The 27,423-nt window shown below is 47.2% G+C and overlaps 1 protein-coding gene across 6 annotated transcripts in view; it reads left to right on the plus strand.

The window, feature by feature from the left end:
• Positions 1-14,905: 14,905 nt before the first annotated feature.
• The window catches only part of Jade1 (jade family PHD finger 1), a 65,375-nt gene continuing 52,857 nt past the window's right edge, over positions 14,906-27,423 (plus strand). Inside the window, exon 1 of one of the 6 annotated variants that reach the window (XM_037206568.1) lies at positions 14,906-14,960. Coding sequence is in view for 1 of the 6 variants with exons in the window: in XM_037206566.1 (XP_037062461.1) it covers positions 24,339-24,357 (19 nt within the window). In the remaining 5 variants the exon portion in view is untranslated. Of the gene's footprint in view, positions 14,961-22,337; positions 22,517-22,556; positions 22,867-23,836; positions 23,967-24,278; positions 24,358-27,423 lie in introns of those variants that run through there. The other 5 variants (XM_028895061.2, XM_028895060.2, XM_037206569.1 and 2 more) reach the window with 5 other exon arrangements.

Raw genomic sequence — 27,423 nt, forward strand, 5'->3', positions numbered from 1 at the left:
GTCACCTTTGAGAGCTGGGTTGTAGCTCAGGTAGTAGATGCCTGCCTGGCCCGTAGTCCTAAGTTTGATCCCAGCACCGTAGTCCATGCGGCCACTTACGAGGGGAAGGCAGAAAGAAGATCAGAAGTCATCCTTGGCTACACGCTGAGTATGACACCTTGAGCTATATGGAACTTTTTCCATGGATATTCTAGGCCTGGACTGTGTGAGCTTGGCCTGACTCTTTCTCCTCAATGCCAAAGCCAAGGGAGTGAGGAAGGGAAACAGGGAGTCCCTCCCTTGCCTGGCTGTCTGTAATCCCACCTCTTCATCAGTAGGATGCCCCATGTAGGTAATAAGTGAGATACTTTCCCCATTACCAGCTTGCAGCATGGTGCTTGCTCTCCCCAAAACAGCCAAGCACATGGCATAATGGTCTTTCTTTTATCGTTACTTGATTGTCCAGAGGAGTCCTAACTGACCTTCAGGACTAATTGTGGCTGCATTCAGCAGAGTACAGGAAAAAATCTGCAGCGTCCTTTGCATAAAAAGTGCCGCCAGTTCATTACACTGCAGTAATATGGCCAATCACTCAAGACCAAAGTATACCCATTTTTGTTGGTTGATAGTGGGTGCAGACCCCCCACACTTAGTTCTGTAGATTGCTACAAAACCCCTACCCAGCTGGACTGTGGAGAGGAACACTCTTGAATTCCCTATAACCTGTGCTTTTGTGTCTTCCATCAAAATCTAGCTTCTGGCCATGCTGCTTTCCTGGTGCAGACAGAATGTCTCAGAAGTCTATGATGTCTGGAGGATGGAGTGACATTCATTTGGGGTGGTGGATCTTTGCGCACACTGAATAACATAGGTTTTAGAATCCACCATGACTTTCCAGTTGGGATGTCTCCTGGGGGCCTCCTGTTCCCTCCCCAACCCTGGCAGGGCAGCTGTCTGTGGTGCAGTTCTGTTGTAGCCCCCAACCTCAGAGGTTCCTGGTGTGGTCTAAGGCAGTGGTTTCCTTCTAGAACTCCACCCAGGGGGCAGGCCCTAAGTCCAGCAACTTCCAACTGACCATCACTTTGTTTCCTAAGAGGGGGCCTAGCTGTTTATGGAATCTTTGTTTCTCCTTTACTTTCCCTGCCAAAATCTGGAGTGTCTATTCAGCTGTCAGCTTTTGATCTCATAGCATTTCCTCTGCAACTTGGGTAAAAAGCTCATACTTATGTCCTCATGGATCCACCATAGTGATCTAGGCCCTTCATTCCCCACCTGCCTCTGTCTCCTCTTCCTTCCCATGTTGAACAGCTGGGATTCTGGGAGTGACATTTTCCCCCTGGGCACTAAGATCTAAGCCCCAGGGGTAGTGGCTGAAGAAGGCTCTTCTATTTTGTGTCATGTGGCAAGGTACAGTTTGGGTCCATCTATGCCTGGGGCATGGGGGGAAACTACATACTCTGGGTCCAAGATGAGTCAATAATGTTTCTATACATCCCTAAGCTAACTTGTGAGTCAGGTTTTTAAGGAGGTGAACCATTTCTTTCCCGCCTCCTTTCCAGCCAGTGGTTTCTGTGAGAATCGCAGGACTACCCGATCATACCTGCTGATCAGTGAATGCTAGTAGAATTCTCATCGGACAGGCCCATCGCTTCTTCCTTGGTGCTTTTTGGTATTGCAAATGAGAAAAGGCAGTCAATTTCTCTTTGGATATCAAAGGTTGACTCCGGATCTATGGATGGCTTTGATCTTGAGAAACAGAAGAAGAGGAGGTGGGTGGGGGAGAAGAAGGAGAAAAGGGTAATGAAGTGGATACAAAGGGAAGAGTGTCATAAGGCTCAGAGGCATTTCTGCCTTTGGGTTCCCTAAAATAAGGTAAAAGCTTTATCATAATTTTTCTTTTTCCTTAAGCTAAATTGAGGTGGTTTTTGTTGTTTTTGTCGTTGTTACTATTAAAAATCTGCTAACTGATCCAGGTCCAGTGGCTCAAATCTATAATCCCAGCTATTTAGGAGGTTCAGACTGAAGGATCACAAATCCTAGCTCTTCCTGGGCTACAGAGTGAGTTCAAGGCTGGCTCTAACAACTTAGTGAGACATGTTTCAAAATGAAAGCGAATGGGAATAAAAGAAAGGGGGGAGGAAAAGGCTGGAGATACGGTTCAGCCGTGAGTGCTTGCCTAATAAGCAGGGAGCCTGGGGAAAAAGTCCCAATGCTGGGGGACAAGGGACAGAGGACAGGGTGCTTTTTGACCAACTGTAATATAAAATTTACCATACACTCGCTGTCTTAAAACAATAGAAATTAAGCCAAGTGTTTGGCACTGGCCGGTAGACCAGCACTCGCAAAGTAGAGGCAGAAGGATCAGGAGTCAGTGTTACCTTTGGTCACACAGTAATTTCAAGGCCAGACCAGCCTACAGGGAACCACACAACAGAACCAATAAATTAATTATTTCAGTCTAGAAGTCAGGGTGTCAACACAACCCTAATTCCCCTGAATACAAGAAGGACTCTCTAGCTTTGGGCAGCGGTGGGCTGTCCTTGGCATTCCCTGTAGCTGAGTTACTTCATTCATTCCCTGTAGCTGAGTTACTTCATTTCTGCCTTGTCCCTCTTGATGTCTCTCTGTGACTTCCCATGTTACATGCTTGCGCTCACGCTCGCGCGCACACACACACACACACACACACACACACACACACACACATTTCTTGTGAAGATTCCAGTCAATGAGTCTCATCCATCCTCTCAGTGCTGGGATTAAAGGTTTAATCACTGTGCCTGGTCGCTACCCTGATTTTGTTCCTGTGTGCCTTTCTCCTGATTCTCAGCTAATAATTTAGGGAGACAAGAGAGGTATAAGAGAGGATCAAATAGAGCAAAGATTATTGTCATTTATTATCTTTGAATTTTATTTGTATATGCTATTCCCTGTCCTTTGTTACTAAAGTGACCTAGGCTGTCACTAAACTGTTATGAATTCTCTAGTTTTATCTTAACACCGAAGCGAAGTTTCTCATTTTATCAAGGAAAATACAAAGCGCCCTCCATTACCTAGGTAAGCGTCTTGGCTCTGTGCTTTCTTAGATGTAGACATTCAAAGAGCATCAACCCTCCTTCTCGTGGTGCAAAAGAAAATTCAGATCTTGATGCAATGACTATCTGGTACTATGATCTGTGACTGGATAAACAGGAACCGTCTCCGCTTTCCTCTCCTTTCAGCTCTGGCTATTACAGTCCCAATGCTTGGGCCGCAGAATCCCCACGTGAGCAAGGCCTTTACCTAACATTTTTGGTATTCTTGGCCTCGGATGGCAATGGAGTCTCTTAAAACCAAAAGGGCCTTGTTTGCTTTAGTGGAATCTGCCCACCTTGGAGATCTAAAAGTTAACTAACCAGCTCGTTTCTCCCACCCCCTGCCCCCAGAGGGCTTTGCTTTGGTGGCTTCCTGCCAGCTTTTACGGTCACGTTGAAAATAGTTCTTTTTGTCTGTTTTTCTAGAACATAGAATTCATTACCCCTGGATGCTTGCCAACAGTGTCCCTCTCATGTTTTTAAAACTAAGATGACTGTTGCTGCAGGGCCTACAGGCTGGACCCACAGTGGGAAGTCAGGCAGTAATATACTAGATGTCTACACCTATGCTTTGCTCTGCCTAGGGAGGCAGGCAGGTGAATGGGATTCTGGGAACACAGGAGGGCATCCTGGGTGGAATCTCCAGGGCTGGATTGGAGAAATCCCATTAGGGAAAATTTATCTGCACTTCCTGTTGCCCTTGGAAGGTCTTTGGTGGTCTCTACCACAGAAAAGGCACTGTCCCTCGTCCCCATTGGTCGCCTGTGTAGAGACAGAATGTTTGTAAAGGGCTCTGTGTTTTTTCCCTCATTTTCAGCTCCTCTTTTCTGTCTATCTGTGCAGCTCTGTCTGTCTGCTTTCTGTTAGCACTGGACTTTCTGCCCTCTTCCCACAGAGCAGAGGGCTCAGCGGCATGCATCACCACAGCCCATGGCCACACGCTGGGCTCTGTTGACTGACATTGATTGGGTCATTCCTTCACCTTTCAAGTTACTTCCTAGGAATATTTTAGTGTAATATGTATTTAATTGCAGTTCTAATTTTGATGGGATTGTAGATTCACGTGCACTTTGAACGGGGAGATCCTGTGTAGTCTCCATCTAGTTCCCCTCATGGTACCATCTTTCAAAACTGTAGTAAACATGACGGCTGGGATGGCACCATGGATAAGATTGAGACTGATGGAAACCTGGTCATCACAAGGTCCCGCATGATGCTCTTTTATAGCAACATGCCCTTGTCTCCGGCCTCGACTTTCTTGTTACCTCCTGGCTGCCACTGGTCAATTTCCCCTTTCTGTAATTTTGTTGTTCAACAGTGCTGCATAAAAGCAGTCATGTGGTGTGAACCCTTCTGGTACCCTTTCTGCTCAGCACACAACCCTGGGGACTCATACACACATGCGAGCAGGTCGTTTCTGCTTACTGCTGAGTGATATCTGTGCTATGGTGTCGTTTATTTTGTTTTACTATTCATTCATTGAAGGACATCTGGGTTGCCTGGAGTTGGGTCTATTACAATTAAAACTGCTACAAACATTCTTGCTATTGGCTTTTATAGGAATGTTAGTTTTCGTGTCTTTTGGGTAAATGTGGAAGTGTAATTAGCGGGCCATATGGTACTTGTATGTTTGTGTTTATTTATGTATTGCGTTTGTTTGTTTGTTTGTTTGTGGTTCCGGAGGTTGAAGCCTAGGCCTTGAGCATGCTAGACAGGAAGTAAACAACTCAAAATACCTTCAGAAAGTCCTTGAAATTCAATAAAACTTCATCCCCCGCCCCCATCAACTAGAGTATATCCTAGGCTCTGTTTGCTTGGCTTTATTGTATTTTAATTTAAAAAATTATTACTTTTCATTTATTTACCATGGGGGTGGAGAATGCATGTGTGATAGCACATAGGTAGAGGTCAGAGGACAACTTGCAAGAGAAGGTTTCTCTTCTTCCACCATGGAGGGTTCTCTCCTTCCACCATGGAGGTCTCAGGGATTGAACTCTGATCACTGGGCTTGGCGGCAAGTGCCTTTCCCTGTATGTTGCCTTACTGGCCTGTTTTAGCTTTGTATGAAGCTGCCAAAGGGTTTTCAGAGGACCGTTTTTTCCATTCTCACCACCATTAGGAGGGAGGCTTTAGTAAATTTCAAGGACTTCTGAAGGTATTTTGAGTTGCTTACTTCTTGTCTTAATAAGCCTCCCTGTGGGATGCACTGTTTCCATCTTGGCGGGAACTACTACATAACATGGCAATCTACAAAAGAAGGGCTCTCTACAAACCAGCCCTGACCCTGATCATAGACTTACGATCTCCAGTCTGAGAAGGAAAAACTGGCCTCGGATGTTATCACCTTTTAATCTTAGCCATTCTGTGGTGACATCTCACTGTGGTTTGGCCTGCGTTGTTCCTTGATGGCTGAATGCTGAACATCCTTCCATGTGCTTGCTTGCCTGATAAACACTCTGTGGGATGTGCCTGTTCTTAGCTTCTAACTAAATTGTTTGTTTTAATTGTTCAAGTTTTAGTAGTATTTTATATATGTATGTGTGTGTACACACATAATATACATATAAATCACTACTACTACTACTACTACACACACACATAAATTATTTATTTTTTATTTTATAAGTGATCTCCTTATATAGTTCAAGCTATAGTCAAGGATGGACTTGAACTTCTGATCCCCCTGCCACTACCTCCAAGTGCTGAGGTTACAGGTACAAATCCTCACACCCACTGGTGCTGGGCTGAAAGCATGCATGCTCAAGAAGCACTCTATTAATGGACCCATCATTAGCTTCATGCTTTCCTCACCTTTTACACAGGAGTCCTTTGTTGGATTCACAGTTCAGAAATATCTTTACCAATCTGTAGTTTATATTTTCACTCTCCTTTTCCCCTCAGACATTTTACTTTTGAGAGATTCAGTACATTAATATTTTTCCTTTAAAGTCGAGCAGTGGTGGCTCATGCCTTTAATCCCAGAACTCGGGAGGCAGAGACTGAGGCAGAAGCTGAGGAAAGCAGATCTCTGAGTTCAAGGTCAGCCTGGTCTACAGAGGGAGTTCCAGGACAGTCAGGGTTAAACAGTGAAATCCTGTCTAAAAGAAAAAAAAAAAAAAAAAACCTTTAAAGATTGTGCTTTCAATGTGGACTCTAGGATCATTTTTGTATAAGTTCACTTCCACATATTTTTAATTAACCATTAAGTCCTGCTTCATATCTCTGCTGTCAAAAATAAGTCATAGTCTGTGGAGACCTTTCTGTCCTTACAGCCTTCCTCAGCGAGCCACTGAGCGGCTATGACTCAAGTCACTGATATTAAGTTGTGTACACAGCTCCTGATTACGTGATTCTGACTAGGTAGTGAGTCAGTTGAGTGATGTCCTCAAGAACATGGCCTCTGGAGCCAGACTGCCTTGGATCAAACCTGGTGACACCTCAAAATAGCTTTATGATCTTTAGCACGTCACTTGAACCTCTGGACCTTGAATTTTCACATCATATACATCCCTATGAAAATAATAATACTTCACAGGTTTGTCCTGAGAGGTAAATGGAATACTGTGTGTAAAATGCTTAGCACACCGTCGAGCGAATACACAGGAAATAATAACCACAAGCCCTCTTCCCATGTGCCCATGTGAAGATCCCCAGGCACTACTCTTTGCCCAGTGTCCTTTCTCTCTGTCTCTTCTCAATATTTTTTAAGATTTACTTTCATTATTTTATGTGAATGAGTGTTCTGTATGCATGTCCGTGCACCACATGAGTACCTGGTGCCCAAGGAGGTGATAAGCCTCCATGTGGGTGCTGGGAATCGAACCCAGGCCCTTTGCAACAAGCGTTCTTAAGCACTAAGTCAACTCTCTAGCCCCCTTCCTCTCCTCTTTACCTCTTGGTACAAATTAATCTAGTTCCTCCATGAAGCCTTCCCAGTCAACCTCAGCATCCGATGGAATTGCTGATTTCATATTTGTGTGACAGCTTTGATCACTCCCATCTGTTATAATCTCTATATAACCATGTGTCTCCTGTGGGCATACTGTGTCCAGCCCACTTCAGGGTGCAGCTCTACACTATGAAACTCACCTCGTTTCTAACGTACTAATAATGGGGGTCTATTTGAACAAAATTAAACATTTTTACTGCATGTTTGTTCATTTGTCTAGTTGGTTATTTTGTGTTTGAAGGCACGTGTCTGTTCCATGGTGTGTGTGGCGGTCAGAAGAAAGCTGTGGGTTCTGTCCTTCCACTATTTGGGTCTTGGGGATTGAACTCAGGTCTCCTTGGCTGGCAGACACGGTTTCCAGCTGACGTAGCTCACCCTTTCAACATGTTTTGTAAAAAGCAATTTGGTAAAATAAACCTTGAAAACCTTAAACCTGAGGCTGGGGATGTAACTCAGTGGTCCAGTGTTGGCCTAGCATTTGGGAAGTTCTCTCTGGGATGGAAACCTAGAACCACCAGAACAAAACAAAAAAACAAACAAACAAATAAAAACCCTCACTCTATTTGACCCAGTGTTTTACTTTTTTCCAAGAAATTTATAACTGGTCAGACATTTGAAAGAAAAAATATGTGATAGAAATAATTATTTGTAAAAAATAAGCACTTGGAAAACTATAAATGCCAATGATAAAAATATCAGAAATCATGACAAATTCCATTTATATGGTGGAGTATTATACTGTCAATACAATTTTAAGCAAAATTGTTTCATGGATTATATGGCTGTAAAGGCATTTCTCTGTAAATGCAAAAAAAAAAAAATAACCTTAAAGTCCAACCAGTGGAAAAATTAAGTTGTTAAACACAGAATTACAATACCACTTGATGTGTTTAAACATCTGTACATGCAGCCTCGTACACAAACACCTAGGACAGGAGTGAATGGGATGGCAATAGTCTCCCGGTAACAGCTTTTTGGTGATTTTCATTTCAGCCACGGCTTCTCTAGGACACAGCATCTATTGTTTTGACAACAGAAAACAAGATTGAGGCAGGCAAGATGGCGCAGCTGGTGGAGGTGCTTGGCGCCGAGTCTAACTGGGTCCCATTCCTGGAACCAAGGTGGTGGACGGAGAGAATCCACTCCCACAAGCTGCTCCCCGACCTTCACACCAAGCCTCGGCACACTCACTGCCCCTCTCCACACACAGACAAAATAAAAATGAAGGTCAAAAAAATTTTAAGGCAAATAAAAATGAAAGCTATAATCCCTTGTGAGTTTTTATTTGTTGGCTTTTCCCCCTGCTATAGTTTAAAAGCAGGGTCTTACATGTTTGCCAGGCTGCCTTCCAGACCAATTCTCTTGCCCCAGCCTCCAAGTGTTGGGGTTATAGACATGCACCGTGACAGGGGATCATAGTCTTTTCCTTACTATAATTATTTGATTTCTTCATGTGTCACTTTTATGATCTGCATCAAAATGACAAGTAGAAATGAGGCTGTAGTGACCTTTCTGTTTTTAAGTGTGATTTTCACAACCATGTTTTACTTTCATCAGGATAGAGACTTTAAAAATACCTCTTTTTAAAAGCACCTACTTGTTATGGCAGATCAACGGGTGTCTTACGACATTTCGTTCATGTAAATAACATACTTTGATCATATCCACCCATTACCCTCTTTTGTCCCATCTCCCACCTTCCCAAATCATTCACCTTCTACTTTCCTGTCTTTTTTTTTTTAAATCTGCATTTTTGCACAATAAAAGAAAACATGGAGTATTTGACTTTCTGAGTCTGGCTTATTTTGCTTAAAACTAAGGCCAGACAGGGGAATCTATGGAGATATGGGAAGGGAAAGGAGTCTCTCATCCCCAAATCTAGTTGAGGCCTCTAGCCAGCTGAAAATAAGGATTCTAACACAAAACCTGCAGTTCCCCAGGCGTCTCAACAGAACCCCCTTACGGTCAAAGGGCATGGCCAAGGTTGCTTGTGCGACTCCGTGGCTCCTGATTTTATCTTCCCAGATTGCAATTCCACCCAAGGCGCCCTAGGAGCTACTCAGTAAACCCGGTGATCCATGGAGACAGACGAGGGACTGCCTCTAAGGAACTCACTGACTAATCAAATGTCAAAGGTTTCCAAAACCCTACAGAAGGCCATCTTGATGGCACAAATGTGACTCTCCTTTGGGAAGCTCACACATTTCTTCCCTGTTGGCCTCTGTGCCGAGATCTGTGTTAAGAATGTCTTCAGACAACCTCCAGCTGCTTCATGATGGCTCATGCTGGAATTCTTTTCTTCAGCCAAGACAAGAATGCACCTTTACTCTAGTGGAGGAACCCCTCAGGCAGCTGGTGGCAGTTCTTTCTTATCTGTGTCTCCTGCTGCACAGCCATGGACAACACAAGGTCTCTAGTTTTCTCCATTTTCTTACCAACAACACGCATTTATTCTTCATGCTTGAATAGGCTTGAGTAACACTCTACTCTGCATATAGAGACCTCAGACCTTTTTGTTGCTGCTTTTGTTTTTTCTTTCTTTTCTTTTCTTTCTTTTTTTTTTTCTTTTCTTTTTGAGACAGGGTTTCTCTGTGTAGCCCTGGCTGTCCTGGAATCAGCTCTGTAGGCCAGGCTAGCCTCAAACTCAGAGATCTGTCTACCTCTGTCTCTGGAGTGCTGGGATCAACCGCATGCACCACCACACTGGCTTCACGAAGATATTTTAATACAAGCTTTACAGGGTTGGATTTATAGCTCAGCAGTTTAAAATGGTTACTGCTCTTGCAAAGACCTAGGTTTAGTTCCCAGAACCTACATGGTGGCTCACAACTGCCTATATAACTCCATTTCCAGAGGATCCATGCCCTCTCTTGGCGTCCTCAGGCACTGTTCTCATGTGCTGCACATAAAGTCACATGGGCACAATGAATGAAGGAATCAACCCTTTAAATATACATTTAAAAGATATATACATATCTTTAGATATCTAATACATGTAGATTATATCTATCTACATATGCTTTAAGCATGGGGGTTAAGAGAAAGAGTTGCTCAGAAGGATATATGGACACACCCAAGAGTGTGGGTGTCGGCTTCTGTGAGAGTCCCATTAAAGATATTTCGGAGACTAATTATACAAATGCAGCTGTCTGTCATGCCTACCGACAGGCCCAGTGACACAAATGACAAGGTCCTGGAATAAACAATCTAGTGGGCTACGTAAACATCGCTAAACACGGAGGAAAACGAAAACGCAGAAACAAAGCGGAGTGCCCAGGAGGCCAGAGAAGGGCGGGGCTGGCGAGAAGGAGCAGGTGTTTGGTCATGACTGGGCTAAGTTATACCGAGGAAGTCTGTACGGAGGGAAAATGCCCAGTCTCAGGTGTGAGAACTTGCAAAGACTCTGAAAGGTTGGAATTGAAGAAAAGCGACAAGGCTTTAAGCAGAGGAGGGGTCTGGATGAAGGATGAGCAAGATGAAGCAAGAACAGAAAAGCAAAGCCCTCAGAGACTTTGTTGGGGACTTCGAACTTTTTACACTTAAGGTTCCTCTTGTAAGAAAAACGGGTGTGGTGGCAGGAAGCGCCTGTGATGCTGTCATTGTGGAGACTGATTGCAAGTTGGAGGCCAACCTGGGCTATGTAGTAAGACCCCATTTCAAAAAAACAAACAACAATAGCAAAACCCATAAAAGTAATCAGGCAAAAAAAAAAAAAAAAAAAAAAGAAAGAATGAAAAAATGTCAATTGTTTTCAGTGTAATAACCATTTACGATAATGATAAAACTGCATGAATTTTGCTCTAGAAAGATCACACTGACTTCTGAATGGAGGGATGAATCAGGGCAGCTAGGCAGCTAAGGCCACTGAGATGATGGCAGCCATAGGGACAGAGAGGGAGGAGAGCTGGCTTGAATGTGACTTAATGGTAGGTTGGGCTATGGTATAGAGGAAGAGGTGTTGGGAAAACAGGCATCAGTGTTGACAAGTTGGCCCTTAGGATTATCAGTGGTAGGGATGGAGGTTTGTTTGTTTGTTTTTTAATATATAAGATGTATTTTTTTATGCGTGTGAGTGTTTGCCTGCATGTATGCATATGCACCATATGCATAATGCCCGTGGAGAGTAGCGTTGGATCCCCAGAACTGGAATTATACATGGATAGTTGTCAGAACCCGGCTCCTCTGCAAGAGCAGCCAATGCTCTTAACCACTGAGCCATCTCTCCAGCTCAAGAGATGGGGTTTTGTTTTGTTTTATTTATGTTGTTTGTTTGCTTACTTATTTATCTATTTTGTTGGTGTTTTTTTATTTTTTATTTATTTATGTTTTTGAGACAGGGTCTTGTTATGTAGCCCTAGCCAGCCTGGAATTCACTATGTAGATCTGACTGGCCTCAAATTTAGAGACTTCCTGACCTTTGCCTCTTCAATGCTGGGATTAAAGGTGTGTACCACCAGGGCTGGCCAGGATGGAGTTCTTTTTGAGAGACCTCCACTTAAGCAAAATTTGATCCTCAGTCAAACCATTGCTAGAATTTCAGGTCAAGACAACATAAAGCAGAATTGGAGTTTATTAAAAGTAGAGAGTAAGGAATAGCTGAGTGTGGGCTCTTCTTTGAGGAGTCCTGGTTAAGTGTTCCAGCGGTGATTGCGCATAGGTTGGGGATTTTTGAATTTCATTGTTCAGCAGGTTTCTAGGCCCTCTCTTCTCTTTGTCTCTACTTCCTTTATTGATCATTGAGATTATAGAGTGGTTCTAGAGGAGCCTGGGGTAGGATTACAGCCAGATAAGATAAAACCAGAAGTCATCAGGGTTGCACCAGGGGCTGAGGAGGACGTGTCATTTCTGCTGTAAGCGGAGTTTCTGGCGAAAGCCCGGGGAAATGCAGTTAGAGATGGGAAGGGAGAAAGGCCTTAAGCGAAAGCTGCTAATTGTGCTTGAACTCTGGGTTCTCAGCTGGTGACAGAGATGCAGGGAAATCCAGGCCTTTTGTGGCTCCTAGGCTCAGTGATAAAAGAATTTAGCAATGGACTCAAGGGGAAGCTCACAGACAATTTTATTAGAGTTTAAAAGAAAAACCCCAGGACGGGTAAGCTGTAAACCTCAGCAGCTGCCTGGACATGGATGGAGGAGGAGGGAAGGGAAAAAGGTATGTCATTGACGGCAGGCATGGAGGCCAGGCACATGGGCCAACGTGCCGCCCCAGGGTGGGAAGGCAAGTTTTAGAGAGAGTCAGGAAGTCCAAATGTTGTGGGGCAGGGGAGCCTGGAGTGTTAAAGAAAGCATGCTAAGAGATAGAAAGCAGTGAAGTCAACACTTTTCTGAATAATTCAGAAAAGTGACAGGACATGACCCTTAGGTGGCTGTGGTCCCTAAGCTTCTGCACTAAGGTAAGGGATGCTGTGAAGGAGAGTACAGTATCTTATTAAAGGACTAATCATTCAGCTTTCCTCTCTAGCACGACTTGAGGTGAGCTACCTTGTAGAGGTGGTCCTAGGAACTAACTGAACCAGGCTAACTACAATGTCAGGTCTCTAACCTGGGCAGATACTCTGTTCCCTTGACCAGGAGTTTTTCTGCTCAAACAAAAGCCTTCAACTAGATATCAAGATAAAGAAGTCTTTCCCTCCCAGTTCCTGAGGTCCTTTTCTCCTGCCTCAAAACTTGAGATGGTGGATTACCAAACTGAGACAGAGAAGAGATAAAGAGTCATGAAGTGGTCGGTCCCAGCACTCGGGAGGCAGAGGCAGGCAGATCTCTGTGAGTTTGAGGCCAGCCAGATCTACAGAGTAAGTTCCAGGACAGGCTCCAAAGCTATACAGAGAAACTGTCTTGAAAACAAACAAATAACAAACAATAACAACAACAACAACAAAAAAGAGTCATGGAGTGGAAGGAAGATTAATTCTGTTTAGGTAGGCTGAGCTGGCAAGGGGTGTTTAAGAAGCTGTTGAAGATATGAAATGAGCCTCGTCAGCGTAGTGTCCTACCCTTTAATCTGGGCACTCAGGAGACAGGGGCAGGTGGATTTCTGTGAGTTCAAGCCAGCTTGGTCTACATAATGAGTTCCAGGACAGCCAGCATTACATAGTGAGACCATTAAAAAACAAAACAAAACAAATCCGCTTTAAAAAAAAATATTTAAAAAAAAGGTATGAATTGAAGGTCAAGACGAAACTGGTGTTGAAGGAACCCAGGCGATCTAGGATTGGGAAATGACTTAGGAGAGAATCCTAAAGGAAACTAACATTTAAGAGGGTGAGAAAGAAAATGGGCTGGAACTCGGTCTGGGACAGAGAGTTTGTGTGTCATGTAATTCACAACTCCTTCTGGGAAGCAATTAGCATTCTTGATAAAGTGTGTGAACAGTTCTCTGACAGACTTTAATAAGACAGAGAACTCCTTCTGGGAAGGTAGGGTTACCTGCTCTGCCGACTGACTAGTCTAATAATCTTTAACCAGATGTTTTCTTTCCTTATCTCTCTTGTATCCATTATAAACATCATCAGCCAAACATTTTTCTTCTTATAAAATATCTCAACTAAAATTACCCCTTCTTTGACATTTTTCAAAAAGCCTCTTCTCGTGTGTGAGGCTTGGCCAGGGAATCAGCAGAGAGGCAAGAGAGGAAACAGAAGAATGAGCAAGCGGCCGTGGAAGCCAGGGGACATTTCAAGAGGGAACGAACCAGTGAGGTAGCTCAGCAGATCCAGGACCCACGTGGTGAAGGAGAGAACCAACTTTACCACATTGTACTCCGGCCTCTGCATGCCTGTATGGCACATGCACACTGCTTCTCTGTAAGTGAATAATAAAAAATTAATTTGTAAGAACTATCTGCGTATTACAGACGGCAAAATTAAACTAAAAAAAAAAAAAAAGATGAGTTGCAAAGTTTTTGCACCCCATAAGCTTCTCTGCCGACACAGCAATCCAAATCAGACCATATCAGACCTAATTAGAAAAAGCCCCGGTTTAATGCGTAAAGCATTCCCGGGTGATTCTCCAGCACCCCCAGAGAGGAGACAGGGAGGAGAGACCAAAAAACCACGCAACTGTGTTCTGGGGTGTGGTTTAAATACCCTGTGGGAGTGGTCTTGACCATCTCTGGGGGAGGAGCTGGGTTTGACTTTCTGAGGGGTAGGATCTAAGCAGAGAGGTGGGGCTTCTACTAGAACATTCCAGACTCTTTGGGGCTGAGGTGGAGCTCCACCCTAGGCATGCATGAACAATAGTGTCAAATTTGGTGAGGTCCAAAAACTTAAGCACAAGAGACTTTCCTGGGGTCTTCCTTCCTTCCTTCCTTCCTTCCTTCCTTCCTTCCTTCCTTCCTTCCTTCCTTCCTTCCTTCCTTCCTTCCTTCCTTCCTTCCTTCCTTCCTTCCTTTTTTTTTTTTTTTTTTTTTCCCGAGACAGGGTTTCTCTGTGTAACATCCCTGGCTGTCCTGGAGCTCGAGTTGAGACCAGGCTGGCCGCGAACTCCCTGAGATCCTCCCGCCTCTGCCTCTCAAGTGCTGGGATTAAAGGCGTGCGCCACCACCGCCCGGCTGTCCTGGGATTTACCTAGATGTCAGTGTTAGTTCTGTCTGTCTGTGTGTCTCTTTTTGTGTCTTTCCCTCTCTGGCGGACCCACTGTTTTTTCAGAAAGTGTGCGTGTAAGGAGTAGGAGTTCGGCACCATTTTGTATTCAAAAGTACGGGCAAGGAGTCTGTAGCCAGAGAGTGGAGGGTGGAGTTGGAGGCCAAGAAGGGCGGCGGGGAGGGGCTTCGGAGCTTGGGGGTGGGCAGGTGGGTGATGTGATGTGTGGGAAGGTCAGCTCCTCCCACGGGGATTGGAAAGACCAGGGGAAAGAGCCTGCTGGGAGGATCACCTGCACTTTGGGTACTGAAGGGCAGGAGACATCTTGTCCAGTGGCCTGCTACCTCCGAGGAAGCCAGGGACTCCGCTCAAACTACTGAGGTTGGTGGTACAACTTTGAGATGGGTCCTGGGGAGAAGGGGAACTTGGTTAGGGAAATGAGAGTAGCTTCCGAGATTGTTGAGGTAGAAGGTAATGTCTATATCCTAGAACCGGGGAGCCGTAGATCTCCGGCAGTCAGCACGGCTCTGTGACTTCCCTTTCTCTTCTCTCCCGCTTGCTCCACCAACCTTGTGTGTGTGTGTGTGTGTGTGTTGGGGTTTCTCTGCGTAGCTTTGGAGCCGGCCTTGGAACTCGCTCTGTAGACCAGGCTGGCCTTCAACTCAGAGAGATCCGCCTGGCTCTGCCTCCCAAGTGCCGGGATTAAAGGCGTGCTCCACCATCGCCCCGCCGCTACCAAGCTTTGGAGACAAGGTCTCTGGTAGTCCAAACTGGTGGCACAGGCATTGAAGCTGAGATGAGATGGAATTTGTGACGCTCCTGCCCTGGGCCCCGACCTCAGGGGTTGCAGGCACGAACTACCGTACTAATCCGTGCTGTGCAATGGACGGAACACAGGGTTTTGCGTGTTAGGCAAGCACTGTCCCAACCGATGCATCTCTAGCCCCACGATTCTCTCCAGAGCTGCTTCCGGTCCAAATTCAGTTCCATGAGGAACTCTAATATCTTTGGATGATTCCAGAAGAGTCCTCAGGAAGACCGCGGAGCCTTGCAGCTTGCGTGTCTAGCCTAGGCCTCAAACGATCTGTCTCATCCACCTACTACCACAGCCTATTCGTCTCCGGGCTGTAACTCTGACCCCACTGTGCCCTCCGGTGCCGTGCTCCTCGTCCTATCTCTTCTCTACGTGTTTGGGATGGCTAGATGTGTAGTCTGGTGTCACGTAGGAGCCGCAGCCTGAGCCTTCTGCAGCAGATCGGGAGCTTGCAAGGGCTTGGTTGACCCGTCTGGTTTGCCGCTGTCGGCCCTTAGCTTAGAACTCAATGACGATCACACACAGGAAGGCATCCGAAGACCCGGGAGTCTTCGCCAACTTCCTTTTCGTGCTGGTACTCAACTCTTGCCCAACCTAGATGCCCCAGGAAAGCGCTCTCTCACGCTCGCTCTCTTGCACGCACTTCTCCCCCGCACCCCCACCCCAGAAAAGTCTGTCACACCTAGACTTCCCCTCCTTTGCTTCATTAACAAGCAAGCAAGCTAGTAGGAGATGGCTGCCCTTAGAGCTTTTCTTCATCTCCCAACTCTCAGCCAGTTCTTCCTCAGGAAAGGAGAACCCCGTGTTGTGTTTTCATTTGCTAACGAAGTGGGGTCGGGCCATTAAGGTGTATGGTGGAAGAAAGGGACAAAATGGAGCCCTCGGGTGAAGGCATAAGGAGATCACGAAATGGCTACTCCAAAGGGCCCCAGGAGGCCCCAGGGGAGGAGTCTGTGGGAGGAGGAGCCCATTACCTGGGAGGCTCTGCCTAGACCCAGTTCTAACTGGATTCAGCCGCCGCCCCGGCCGCCATTTCTCCTCTGCTTCTCCCGCGAGCACCCCTGCAGTGACCCAGGACCCCTGTGTCAGCGCACCCTCCGAGAAGAGGTAGGAACAGAGAGAACCCACGAGGGGTGGGAAGAGCCCTTGGCAATGCCTTGTTTCCTGGGTGGTTAGCCTGCCGTCTCCCAACCATGACCACTTCCCCACCAGACCCCGTCATCTCTTCTCTGCAAGGACTCCAGACTCCATTCCCGACTTCAGACGGCCCTGCCAGCCTTTCCGTTCTCCATCCTCAAGTCCCAGGGTTCACGAAAAAAATCTAGCGCTCCGGAGGCAGAGGCAGGCGGATCTCTGTGAGTTCGAGGCCAGCCTGGTCTACAAAGCGAGTTCCAGGAAAGGCGCAAAGCTACACAGAGAAACCCTGTCTCGAAAAACCAAAAAAAAAAAAAAAAAAAAAAAAAAAAAAAAAATCAATGTTCGTCTGGGTGTTGTGGTACAGTCCTATAATCCCAGCTTCTGTAGAGGCTGAGGTAGGATTGTGAGTTCAAGGCCTGAACCGCCGAGTGAACCCTAGACAGGCATGGACAACTTAATGAGACCCTGTTTCAAAATCAAAAGTAAAAATAGGGCTGGAAATGTAGTCCAGAGGCAGAGTGCTTGCTTCTCTTACACAGGCAAGGCCTATCCCTAGTTAGGTTGGGGTTTGGCAATGCATATTAGACCTCCATCTTCCTCTGAGGAATGAAAAATAGACCAGACAATTCAGAAAACAGTTGGTTAGATTGTGAGGGGCAGGGGCAGGAACTACAGAGAGTGGTTCTCTGCATAACACAGTCTGGCTCTCCACTCGTGATCCCCCTGCCTCAGCCTCGCAACGACAAGAATAACTGGTGTGCACCACCATTCCTGGGTTTCATGAGATGATTTCTGAAACACCAGTGGGTAAGTATTACCGAGAGGCTTCTGTCCAGTAGAAGGCTGGGTTTAACTTTATAAATCAGGTCTGAGCGGGGTCAACAGGAATGGGTTTCTGACTAGTCGTCAGTGCTGCTTGATGTTAGGGCTGGTTAGTGATCACCTTTTCAATGACGACTTTTCTAGTACGATGATAAGGATGTATGGCAGGCTAGAGTCCTTTCTCAGATTAAAAAGAGCCGATAGGGTGGCACACAAAGGTTTTGGAAGTCTTAAAGGTGGTTGTCAAAAAGGCAGATAATTGAGCTTGATGATAAAAATATCAGACATTTCCACAGGCTCATGAGGTCCAGGGACTGTGAAGTGTCCAGCAGAGAAAAGTATGAACAGAGGTAGTTAAAGACCGGAAGTTAACAAGCACCCACCAAATGGAAGAAGCCTGAACAAAAATGAATACTGTAGGTTAAAAGGATGTTCGGCATCATTCCAGTTTCAGGAAAATGGCATCAAAAAAAAAAAAAAAGTGGCAATGTTTACAAAAGTTACGTCCATAATTGCATTTCTTTCATATTTCTGAAACTTGAAAGTTCTATGATGTTTATAGCTATTAGATGACTTTGGTTATTTTGGACCCCCTCAGCCTTGATCATTTCTACCTGGCTGGATTAAGTTATTCACGTCTCCCGTTTCAGACTTATTTCTCTGGGACATACTGTATTAAAATTATGAAGCACAGCAGAGTTAAAGCGACCAAAACAGCAACAACAGAGAACAGAGAAAAGGAAAAATCTTGAGAAAAAACAAGCAAACTGTAGTTGGAACCTATGCCAACGAAAGTGTTGTGGGTGGATATTGGGGTTATCCGTCATCCCATAGTTGAAAACTGTCATGACCTATGTGGAGTGGCCATAGTTGTTCAGGAATGGTGACCTCATCCTCTAGGCGAGCCAGGAAACTAGTCCAATCTCTCACCCTATCATCTCCTGCTTCTTCTCTTAGGTTTTAGACAGGAACTAAAGACGGTTCTTGACTTGTTAAGAATCCTATACACTCATTCTGCTATGAAAATAGAGCCCTCCTCCATGTAAATATAATCCAAATAAGTTAACAAAGTGATCCTTGTCAGTCATGTAGTGGTCAAGATTATTCTCAAAAATCCCTTTTGTAACACCATTTATTTAAGAAACAAATCAAATTTAAAGTAAAAACAAACAAACAAACATGAATGGCCTTTAGACTGTATCCCATTCTATCTAAGGCTGATCTTGTTTAAAAAAAAAATCTGCGTCATCAGACATACCAACTAGCAGCAGCGTTTGCCTGTAGGACTTGCTCATTTACCTCCCTGAGGGAATGAGGATGCACAGGACTGCCTCTTGTTTCAGACACACACAGTGCCCTTTTTTGGTAGTACTAGGAATTGAACCCAGGGCCTCATGAGTGCCAGGCCCAAGCTCTGCCACAAAGCTGCATTATCCTGAAATATGAACAATTCATCTCTTGCCAAGGCCTTTCAATTCTTTTTTTTTTTTTTTTTTTTTTTTTTTTTTTTTTTTTTTTTTTTTTTTTCGAGACAGGGTTTCTCTGTGTAGCTTTGCGCCTTTCCTGGAGCTCACTTGGTAGCCTAGGCTGGCCTCGAACTCACAGAGATCCGCCTGCCTCTGCCTCCCGAGTGCTGGGATTAAAGGCGTGCGCCACCACCGCCCGGCTTGCCTTTCAATTCTTGACCTGAAGAGAAGTGCACACATGAGATGACCCAGTGAGTGTTCAGAGAATTTGTTATGTCTGGTTTTCTTCACCAGGAGTAGGAATACAAATATCCAAGTTTTTATTTTGTTAGAAAAAATCCACTAATGTGGAAGAACATGGCTGAGCGGTGTCTGACTAGGCATTGCATTAGCACATGAAAACATATCTGCTAGGAAAGGAGCATCTTGGGACTTCTACCACACTGTAGCAGTTTTCGTGAACACCCTTCCGTCTCTGATAACACAGAGGGAGTTCACAGAATGTTCCAGAGACTAGGCAATGGTGATCTGGATGATTTGGCAAGGGGAGAGAGACAGAGAGGAAGGAGAGTTTCATTTTCCTAATTGTCAGTTTCGCACGTACACGCGTACAGGGCTGGCTGCGTCACTCAGAGCAGACCATGTCATCGCCTTTCCCAGATTAGAAGGCAGTTGGTTGTATGAGAGTTTCCTTTGCGGGCTGATGGCAAAAGATGTCTATTATTTTAAGAAATGCCAACTCTGATCGTGAATGACAATTTTTTTTAACCTGTTCCTTGCGGTTTCGAGTTGTCCTCCATTTCTTCAAAGAATTATCACTTTTGTAAGTTTGTTAATCAACTTAGGTAGGTGTGGTGGAGCATAGCTCTATCCCAGCATTGGGGAGTCAGAAACAGATGGATCTCTGTGAGTTCCAGGTCCGTCAGGGCTACTGTATTTCTCTCCCTCCCCCAAAGTCTAATCATCAAATGTTAATGAGGAAAGAGACCGTTAGATATCATCATTCCTATCATCTCAGGGGTGAAAACAGGGTCCAGCGATTTCAGTCCTGAGTCCTAAAGTGGTTGGTGGGGCGCTTCCTACTTCCAGGCGAGGGCAGTGTATAGCCTGAGGTACTGCCTCAGTTGAGTATCCCAGACTAGTCTTGAACTCCTGCTTCTATTTCTGGGATTGAAGGTGTGTATCAGATCCTACCTACCTACCTGTCTGTCTGTCTGTGTCTGTCTATATTCTATGTGGTCATGGGGATCAAATCCTGGTCTTCCTGCTTGCTAGGCAAAGACTGGGCCAGCTGAGCTACGCTCCCCAGCCCTGACCATATTCTGAATCTGTCATAATTGACAGAATGTTCTGGCCACAGCCTCTGTATTGTGGGGAATTTGTGTGCCATTTTACATTTTTTGGTCCTCTACTAATTTAATGTACTTTGATTTTATTGTCTGATGTTTTAGGCATGAGACCAGTCAGGGAAAAAGCAAACAAGCAAATCAGTGGTTTTATTTTATTTTTAAAAATATCCTTCAGTTTATTTATTTTATGGTATGGTATGAGTGTTTTACCTGTATATATGTGCCTAACACCCACGGAGGTCAGAAGAGGATGTTGGATTCCCCGCAGGTGGAGTTACAGGTGATTGTGAATTGATGTGTGCGGCTGATGGGAAGAACCCAGGCTTCTTCATGTTGAGCAGTCTCTCCAGCCCAAACAGAGGTTTTTTAAAAAGTGTTTTTATTTATGATAGAATGAGTAAAGGCTGGCTGGAGCTGAGAATGGTTGCAGTTGGTTTGTCATGGAGAGACGATGAGGAGGTGACGAGGAGGTAGAGATGGCGGTGGGGAAGCAGAGGGCTCCTGTGAAAGCCGACTCCTGGACTCCCACTGGGCTATCTCACTTCTCATTTCTCTTTGTGTGTGTGTGTCCCTCCTCTGTACTCTTTCAATGAACTATTTCCCCAGCCTGCTTTTGACTTTTCATTTTGAGACAGGGTCTCACTGAGTTTCCTAGTCTGGCCTTGAACTCACCCTATATATAATAGGCTGGACAGGTCTTGAACTTGATAATCTGCCTCTGCCTCTCAAAGTAGCTGTGGTGACAGGACTGCACTCCCAGGCCCAGCTTATCTCATTCCTCACACAGTTCTCCAGTTTAAGGGCCAAGCTTTAACATCATTCTATTACCCAGGGGGTGGAAAAGCGAGGCATAGAATAGAGAAGTTCCAAACCCCACTCCATGGCCACACAAAACAAGCAGGCTATGGAGCAGAACTCGATCCAATCCAGGATCTCTGCAGTGTGTGTGTTGTGAAGTAATAGTAACTGTAGGCCACTCAGAACCAGTAAGGGTTCCAACCATCCTTAGCATAGTGCCTCGCCTGTTCTGAGCAGGACTGAGTGAGCCCAGCGGCCCTTCTACCAGGGAGTGAGTCTTTATGCTTCTCTTATTAAGGGAATGGCAGAGGACGAAAGAAAGAGCACACACAGATATTTAGGATTTCCGCTGCTTTACTTTGTTTCCTGAAAATAATTGAAAGGCACAGTTAGGTTTATTCTCCAATTGATCAGACTATGATGTTCTGCATGTATGACTGTGTGAATCAAACCTGTTTTGTTCAGAATTATGGTTCCAGTGCATAAACATGTCTTTTGGGTTCAATATCCGATTTTGTAATTAATAATCATCGTTCCTATTTACTAAATGGGAGTTTTAATGTGTATTTTCTCCCTTTGGATGTTGAATGTGAAATATGTGTATTTCCTCAGGGTCTCCATGAAAATAATTATTCTCTATATAAAAGTTAGCTTGTAGTATGTGAAAAACCAACAACCATTCATTTTTAAACACATGAATCAACATGAATTTTTGGAACTGCTTTTATATTGGTCTAAAGTACTAGTTTTAGCATTAGTCCCAGTCCTATTTGGAAGGAGAAAATATTCAGTTCTGACCAGAATGCTCTGTAACATAAAAATAGTAACAGTTTACAGAGGATGGTTTTCTTTTAAGGTATTAGCGCTAATTTGCAATGAGTTCAATACGAATTTAGGTAAAGCTGGCCTTTCCCCTTCCAGAACTGGATTGTCTGTGCCTAAAACTGTCATTCGAATTAGCAGCTCCTTCAAACCTGTTACTACAAAAACAACTATTTTGTTATTCGGCCTAAAAATAAAACATTTCACCCTAACCATAGTTTAATAACCACCTGATTTTTAATCGACCTGATTTAAAACTAATTTGCAAGAAATGCATTTCTGCATGTCGCCCAGAGTTGGAACTGGGACAGCAGTTTGGAGGGGGTGATTTTAAAACCCTCTCCCTGCTAGGAGACACCTGAAGGGCTTGCTGGGGGAGGGCTCCCGAAGTGGGTGCAGGGGGCGAGCCCCGCTGGCTGCAGTCAGGACCCGAAGAGTTAACGGGAGCGAGCCCCCGCCAGCGGCTCCCCGCCCCACCGTCCCCACCCTCTCCTTTTGGCTGGGGATTAAAGTGCTCCCCCCTGTGGCAGCAGTGACCCAGAAATGAGTCTGCGTCCCCGCGCTTCCTCCGCCGCCAGCCGCACGCCCGACCGGGAGGGCCTGGGCGCGCCGGGCCGGCGGAGCGCGCGGGCGACAGCAGGGGCCCGCCCGGCTCCCCGCGCGGCCTCGGTGGCCCGGACCCATGCGGCACGGCGCGCAGCCCGCGGAGGCCCAGCCCGTGCGCAGCAGGTACGCGGGGGCGGAGGCGCGGGGGCGCGCGGGTCGGGGTGCGCGTCTCAGGCCGCGGCCGCGGCGGCTGCAGGACGAGCCGAGAGGCTCAGCCATATTTGATGGTTTTGTTGCTTTGCTCGGGAGTTCTCGGGAGTAATGTAATGCCGAAGGTCGCTGCCTAGTGGAAATAATATAGTACGTCATTAATATGGCGCCAAAAGATTGGGCTGTGGATCTCTAGCGCGGAGGGAGGAGGCGGCCGCCCGCGCCGCGGCACTATCCCACCAGCAACTTGGGCATCGCCGGGCGGGGGCCGGCGACGAGGCCAGGATGGCCGCGGAGCCCGAGAATTGATCGGTGTCGGATCAGTAAGTTCTATTCCGATTATTATTGTTATTTTCAATCGGAGGAGGGCGAAGGCTTAGAGCTTTTCCTTTTAAATGTGCGAAGAACATGAGGTTTTCAGGTGATTCATCAAACGTTTTCAGCAGCAGAAACCCAGTTTAGTTTATACATTTAAAAAAAGAAAAAGCCAAAGTGCCTTAGGCTGCATGAAAGTGGAAAGCATAGTAGCAACTTGGTAGACAGATGGTTATGGCAGAGCGCAGGTTCGCGTACATATATGATTCCAGAGTGTGTGACAGTGTGTGGGGGGAAGGAGGGTATGAGGGTATGTTTTTCCAAACATAGGTGTGAGGGAGTACATCTGTGTGAAGTGGCCGCAGCCCTGGTTCTTGTCACCGCGTCACCACATGTCCAAAATATTCATTGCATCAATTCAAGGGCAGTGAGAAGGGGGCGAAGGAAAGCTTGGCAATTAGATTTTTCTAGAATGGGTTTCCAATGATGAGACCTTTTACTTCCAGCGAGACTGCTTATAAAGTGTAAAAGACTTCATCGGTGGAATTGGGAAGGACTTCATCGGTTGAGCAAAGTACCTATTAATCATGAACTTAAAACGGATTGCAGATTGCAACCTTTGGCACCATCTGCAAATTGTGGGGGTGGGGTCTCTGGGTCTCCTCGCTGCTTTACGTGCACGTGCACATGCACATGCGGTGTGCACCCCAGGACTGCAAGTTGCAAAATCTTCCCGGTGCACGTGTCTGGTGCCTGTGAGTGTGTTTGCGAGTTGGGTGCTGTTGTTCGGTAGCCGGTAGGCTTTCCGGGTCGGCTCGGCGTGGGCTTGCAAATGCGGGAGAGGGATGGAATGTGGAATGTTGACCGGAGAACCGAATCCTTTCGGAACGGTCCCATTTGCTGGAGAAATTCGATACCTTCCACCTCCTACCCGCCCCCCCCCGCCCCCGCCGCCCGCCTTCGGCAGGAGGCGGGGCCGAGGACGCCGCTGCTGCTCAAAGTGGCGGAGCGCGGCGGCGGGAGGCAGGTGCACAGCACCGCCGGTGGGGGTGCCTCAACTTCCGCGGGCGTTTAAATAGCAGCAGGGCTCCCCTCCCACCGGTAATAGGTGACCTGGCGGCCGCGGGCGGCGGGGGAAGGGACCGGGGACGCCGGGGCACGAGCCTACGCGGCACGTGGGCAGGTGCTGGTTGGCCCGGGGCCAACTTTTGCAGCCCGCCCTCCTGTACGGGCGAGAGGCGGCGGGCGTAGAGACGGGGCCGGGCGGCGGCCCCAAGGCGGCTCCCTGCCGCGGCCCGAGCGTCGTCTAACGGTCCCAGGCGCTCCAGGTCCGCGCGGGGGTGGCCCGGCCCCGTCCCCACGCCGGAGCCCCGCACAAAGCCCGCGGCGCGGGGTGGCCGCCGCCCGACGCCGTCCCTGTTCCCGCGCCGCGGCGGCCGCAGGCGTTTGTTTGTTGCTTGCGCGCCGCCCTGCGCGCCGGATGGCTTCCTGTGACAGAGGTGATCCACAGTTTCCAGAACTGTCTGGGGGCGGGAGCGCGAGCCGAGCCCGCCGCGTTGCTCCGCCGCCGCTCTGCTGCTCCCCGGGCCCGCGGGGAGGCCGGGGAGGGACGGCGTAGCCGTTTGCAGCGGCGCAAGTGGCGTGCGGACGCGAGGGAGCGTTTGATTTGCAACTGGGGCCGAGCGGATTGGTGCAGCTGGCGGCGGCGGGCGGGAGCGGCGGCGGGGGGTGGCCACTTTCAAACGCCGAGGGCGGCGGCGCGGGCGCGGGGCCGGCTGCGCCGCGGGGAGGCGGTGTCATCCCCGCACCGGGGCCGGAGTTACTTTCCCCTCCTCCCGCGCTGTTGTTCCTGTCGCCTCGGGAGGAGCGGGAGCGCGAGGGGGCGGCGCCGCGCGGTGCCGGGCCCTGCGCTGGGCGGGCGGGCGAGCGGGAGGGCGGCCGGGATGCCCGCGGTCCACGGCCCCACCCCGGGTCTCCAGCCGGCTTCCCCACCCCACCTGGGCCTTCCCCAGCCCGGGTGCGGAGCCCTGCACCCCTTGTTTCCGAGGCCCCTATCTCTCCCCTCCCCCATAACCCCTACTTTCCAACCCCTAGAGCTTCCCTCTGCGGGCCTCCCCACTTCCGACCCCCCAATCCTGGGTTCGTGGCCTCCCATTCCGACCTCTCATTCCCTGGCCCGGGTCCCCTCACACACCGAGACCCTTAGTCTGACCGCCTCCGTGGCCCGCGGCTTCCCGGGCTCCGCATCCCCGCTCGGGCTTCACACCCGGGCTCCCCCTTCTGGGCGCGCGGGGGCGACCGCACTCCAGGCGCCGGTGAATTGCTGCCAGCAAACAACAACAAAAAAGCGGGCGATTTAAATGTGCCTTCGAATCCAGTTAGAGCTCGTCATCTCTCGGGGACCCGTTTAAAAGCAGCTTTAGGTGACTTTCTAGAAACGTGGTGGCGAAGGTCTTCCGCCCTTGTGTTGACCCCGGCCTGGAGGGGATTTAATATTTCCTTTTGTGAAATGTTAGTTTTGGCTTGGCCACGGAGTGGAAGAGGACCCGAGTGAGGTCCCCATTCCCGGGAAAGTTTGTGGGGTTCTCTCCCTAAGGCTCCCTTAGGTGGAGTGTTTTTCCGTTTTAGAATACCTGCGGTGGAGGGTACCTCTCTTGGCTGCTTGTTGCTTAAGGCTAGTACCTTTCAAAGCTAATGAACTAGTTTGAAGACACAGGGAATAATTTTCCCGAAAGCCGATGTAAGCAGTGATTCATCGGTGGTTAGACCACACTAGTTAGGAGAGAAGGGCATCTACCTGGAGAAAGGAAGGGTTCATTGGACTTAACCCACTTCACGCTTGGGATTTCTCATGGGTACCGGCGGCGGACCACATCTTCAGGGGAGGTGACATACTCTGCAGCTCAGAATTTTCAGTCTTTTTTATCCCGAAGATTTTAGTCCCGTTCACTATAACCTTTTTACACATTTTAAAATCCTTATTACACTTAATATTGTAGGACTGTGGTTGACTTGGATACTGTCACAGAAAACTGAAAAACGTGGGTGAAGGGGAGGCTGTACTGTGTCTGGTTAGATTCAAACCTATATTAAATGATATAAGTGGCCTCTTCAAAATGTCCAACCGCAAGTGAGTTGTAGCTTGGCCGCTTGCATATGAATATAGCTCCCCCGCCCCAATTCTGTCCCGGAGTCTGGCATTGTTATCAAGTACTGAAGTTAAGAAGACCATTTTTTGAATGTCTGGTGTTTTATGCTCGTTTGTAGAGTTTACACATTTTTGTAAATGTATTTGACTTGGAATTTCATCTAGAACATACATTTTTTTCCAGCTAATGTACCGTTTCCCCACGTCTTTATGCCCATGCTAGCGGAGTGAATGGTTGCTCCCAGAATGTGCAGCAGAACTTGAATTTCGTTCTACTTTCGAGTCCTATGCTGCTTCCTAGCACCGGGATTTTAATTGTCGGAGAAAGCTGGGTGGGGACTGTAGCAAAGAGGAAGAGCTGCTAGCCTATGCTGCACGAAGTCCTAGGTTCAGTCCCCAGCACAGCCAAATGGGGAGGGGGTTAGCCTTTCTCCTACCATGGCTTAAAGCTTTGTAGCCTATAAAAAGCTTTACTCTGGTTACCAAAGTTGCAAGAGTAGGTGGATAGGGAAGGTCATCCCAAGTGGTAACAGACCAGGGAAGGAGTTTAAGGAATTGTCATTTAGAAGCGAAGCTTGTCCAGCCCAATGATGTAACGAACTAAACATGGAGATGCTTCATGTGCCCCACAGGTGGTAGAGGGATAGCCCTTGGGTTAAGAAGTTATTGGGCAATGGTCTTACATGATACTGAGGAATAAGACACATGGCTGTCACCAGGAGTCACCACTGGGTCACTGCACAGATGATGTTTTTGTGTGTGTATGTGCTTGAGTCAAAATAAGGTTTACATGCATACTTTAAGGCACTTTCCCCGTCCCGTAGCTTGGTACACGGTTTCATTGATTACTAAGGCATACTTGGTTTCTTCCTTTGACTCGGATGTATCATAAGGCCAGCTGTTTTGAAACCACTGGCCTTTGAAGGACCATTCATTGCATCTGGACCTAACGTTTTGACCAAACACCTGATACTGACTGAGGCGAGCCTTTGGCCATGAAGTTAATTGAGTTAAAACTGTCAATTCAAATGTCATCATTGCAGTTTGGAAATTTTAGATTTGGAAACCGTCTGTTTGAAAAGTACTGGAAGGAAGTGTGGTTGTCTGATGTGTGTATGCTCAGCTTGCCCAGGAAAAGGGTTGTCGTACATTCCAGTTGTGAGGCGGCTGGAATAGCCTGTGCTGTTCTTGGATGGGGATTGTGTCCTTGTCAGGGTGGGGAGTGAGGAGGGACTAGATGACTGTCTATAACTCCCCACCCCCCCACGGCTCTCCCTGGTGGTTTAGTATTAAGGGCACCTGTCATATCATTACAGTCAGTGGTCTGTCAGAGTTGGCACTGTTTTTCCCACAGGTTTATAGATTGGGTCGTCCCTAAAGGTTGTTGGGACATTGCAGGCAACATTTGAGTGGTTTG

Source organism: Peromyscus leucopus, chromosome 6 (assembly GCF_004664715.2).
Source record: "Peromyscus leucopus breed LL Stock chromosome 6, UCI_PerLeu_2.1, whole genome shotgun sequence".
Taxonomy (NCBI): Eukaryota; Metazoa; Chordata; class Mammalia; order Rodentia; family Cricetidae; genus Peromyscus; species Peromyscus leucopus.